This window comes from Verticillium alfalfae, genomic scaffold (genome assembly GCF_000150825.1).
Source record: "Verticillium alfalfae VaMs.102 supercont1.2 genomic scaffold, whole genome shotgun sequence".
Taxonomy (NCBI): domain Eukaryota; kingdom Fungi; phylum Ascomycota; class Sordariomycetes; order Glomerellales; family Plectosphaerellaceae; genus Verticillium; species Verticillium alfalfae.
Window position 1 is genome coordinate 1314511 of NW_003315037.1, and position 2458 is coordinate 1316968.

General features: G+C 55.3%; 2 protein-coding genes across 2 annotated transcripts in view; both read left to right on the forward strand.

Moving 5' to 3' along the window:
* Nucleotides 1-502, forward strand: part of VDBG_01857 (conserved hypothetical protein) — a gene marked incomplete at both ends in the record, with an annotated part of 1850 nt that extends 1348 nt beyond the window's left edge. The window contains 3 exons of the mRNA XM_003007623.1: nucleotides 75-186; nucleotides 248-354; nucleotides 413-502. Coding sequence (XP_003007669.1) covers nucleotides 75-186; nucleotides 248-354; nucleotides 413-502 — 309 coding nt within the window. The remainder of the gene's footprint in view (nucleotides 1-74; nucleotides 187-247; nucleotides 355-412) is intronic.
* A 448-nt stretch (nucleotides 503-950) lies between these two features.
* VDBG_01858 (oxidoreductase) lies at nucleotides 951-1806 on the forward strand (the record flags this gene model as incomplete). The annotated part of the gene is made up of 2 exons (XM_003007624.1): nucleotides 951-1659; nucleotides 1739-1806. The coding sequence occupies 2 exons, from the start codon at nucleotides 951-953 to the stop codon at nucleotides 1804-1806; spliced, it is 777 nt and encodes a 258-aa protein (XP_003007670.1).
* Nucleotides 1807-2458: the final 652 nt, after the last annotated feature.

Sequence of the window (2458 nt, forward strand, 5' to 3'; positions counted from 1 at the left end):
CAGTCATGACTTCGACGTATCCGCAGTGAGTATCACATCAAGTTCGGCAAGCCCTACTTGACTTCCTGGGCCAGGTGACTTACAACACCTCGGACGGTGCAGACTGGACCAAGGGAGCCATCATGTTTGACTTCCCGAGCTACCGACCGAGCATTGGAGATAATCTTCGCTTCAACGAGCCGTTCTGTAAGCTGGATATCCCATGTTCGAGGGGCGTGAGGGATCATGCGATACTGACATGCAGCAGACCACAAGCTCGCCAAGACACTCGTCGACGAGTTTCCCTGCCGCCCTCACTGGACCAAGAACACGAGGGAGGTCTTCAAGAACTCGGCAAAAAATATTGACCCCGATGTAAGTGGAACAGTTTAAGCACAAATGCCGTGTGCGGGTAGCATACTGACTGCTGCAGCACCTGCGCCGATTCAAGGTTGTCAGGAAGAAGTTTGATCCCAACGGGGTCTTCAAGAGCGTCGTCGGTGAGACCCTGGGACTCTATTAGTCTTTTTGAACGATTTGCGGCTCCGCTGTGCATAGGTCAAGCCCGGAACACCCAGCTGGTCGGCCGCATTCTCAGTTTACTTTGGCTTTAGAATGTCGATAGCTATTAACTGCCACTTATGCTGATCGGCTGACAATCGGCGCCGGAGCGAAGATAGGCTTCCATGTGAAGGGAGACCAATGTCCGCATCCTATTCGTAGATATGGTGACGTCCTGTTGATGCTGGTGCGAATCTGAGGACATCTAACGAAGTCGACATTGCATGTGACCAACCCCTCTCCTCCGTGGATGACATCACATGATTAATTGTACCACCTTTAGTCTCAACCCTTATATCACCTCACCTACTCACCCCAACTTGCCCTGGCTGATCTTCATCTTGTGTTTACCACTGGCAAAACCACCTCAACCCATCGAAGAACACCTGTTGCGCACAAACAGACCTATCATGTCACCGATCTTGATCATCGGCGCCACACGCGGGCTCGGCGCCGCCCTGATCAAACGCTACGCTGAGCAGCCGGGCTACACCGTCTACGGCACGACACGTTCATCCCAGGCGCCAGCCGATTTTCCTCCGCAGATCAAGTGGCTGCCGGACATTGATTTGACGGAACAGTCAGTCGGCTCGAAACTTGTAAGCCTCCTTGGCGGCGCACAGCCGCTATCGGCCGTCTTTGTGACTGCGGGCTACTTCACGACGGAGGACCTCAGCGCCGATAAGGGACCCAACTGGGCCGAAGAGCAGCGCATGTACACGACAAGCGCCATTGCACCCGTCTTTCTTGTGCATGCGTTGACGCACGCGGGGCTACTGCGCAGTGGGGCCAAGCTTGTGCTTGTGTCTTCTGAGAGCGGATCCATTGGACTGAGGCATGAGGTCGAAGGTGGCGGCAACTACGCCCATCACGCAAGCAAGGCGGCGCTGAATATGGTTGGCAAATTGCTGAGCCTTGACCTCCGGGAGAGGGGCGTCATCGTCAGCATTGTGCACCCGGGCTTCATGCGCACCGAGATGACGGCCGGTGTGGGGTTCGACAAGTACTGGGACGAAGGCGGCGCCGTCACACCCGAGGAGGCGGCGGCGAGCCTTGCTCAGTGGACCGACGGCTTAGATATCAGTAAGACGGGAGAGTACTGGGCGCCCAGAGGACCACGTAAGTCGTCACATCTAGTTCGTTCACAGCAAGGGCAAGCGCCGAAACTGGAATGCTAATGGTGTCTTGACTCCTTCAGGCGACATTGGTACGGCCGAGGCGGCGCTTGGCAAGGGCTTGCCCACGCCGTTGCAGTTGCCGTGGTAAATCAGGTCTGTCTACTTATAAAGGTGAGAAAGAGACTTGGCCTGCCATCGTGAGAAAGGGCCATGGAACCAACGTGTCATGAGAGTCTGGGTTGCAAATCTATGAGCAGTCGATTGTTGGTAACAAGGGTCAGAAGGTTACGAATCTTAAACTAGAAGAACTGAGTGAGCGAGCGGCCCTTAAAAGAGTAAGCTTGTCATGAGAAAATTACTCTGGTCACTTGTACACGTCTCTCGGTCACGTCGTGACGTGAATTCTATCATCGCCATTCCCGACCACCTACTGGCGGAAGTAGTGCGTGGAGCCGGTCCCAAGGTGTTTCATGGCAAGCTCCACAAGCGTCTGGCATCTGTGGGTTTCCTGACGCGAGAAAGAGAACGCGAGGAAAAAAAAAGAAATGAGCCACCCCTTGATGCCCCCCCTCCCCCTGTCCATCGGGGTCATCTCTTCAGGGCCCTCGGCTTGCTGCGCAATCTCCCGACCCGTGATGCCAAGACGGCGCCGTGCTGCGAGGGATGCACATCGTGCATCGCCGGTGGCCTGGAAGGGTTCGCTGTCAAGGACAAACGAGCGAGGCAGTTCTGAGCCAGCGACGAAAGTGAATGAGGTATCCAAGCAGTCTCAGGTGTTGCACGCATGTCTGAGATCTGAA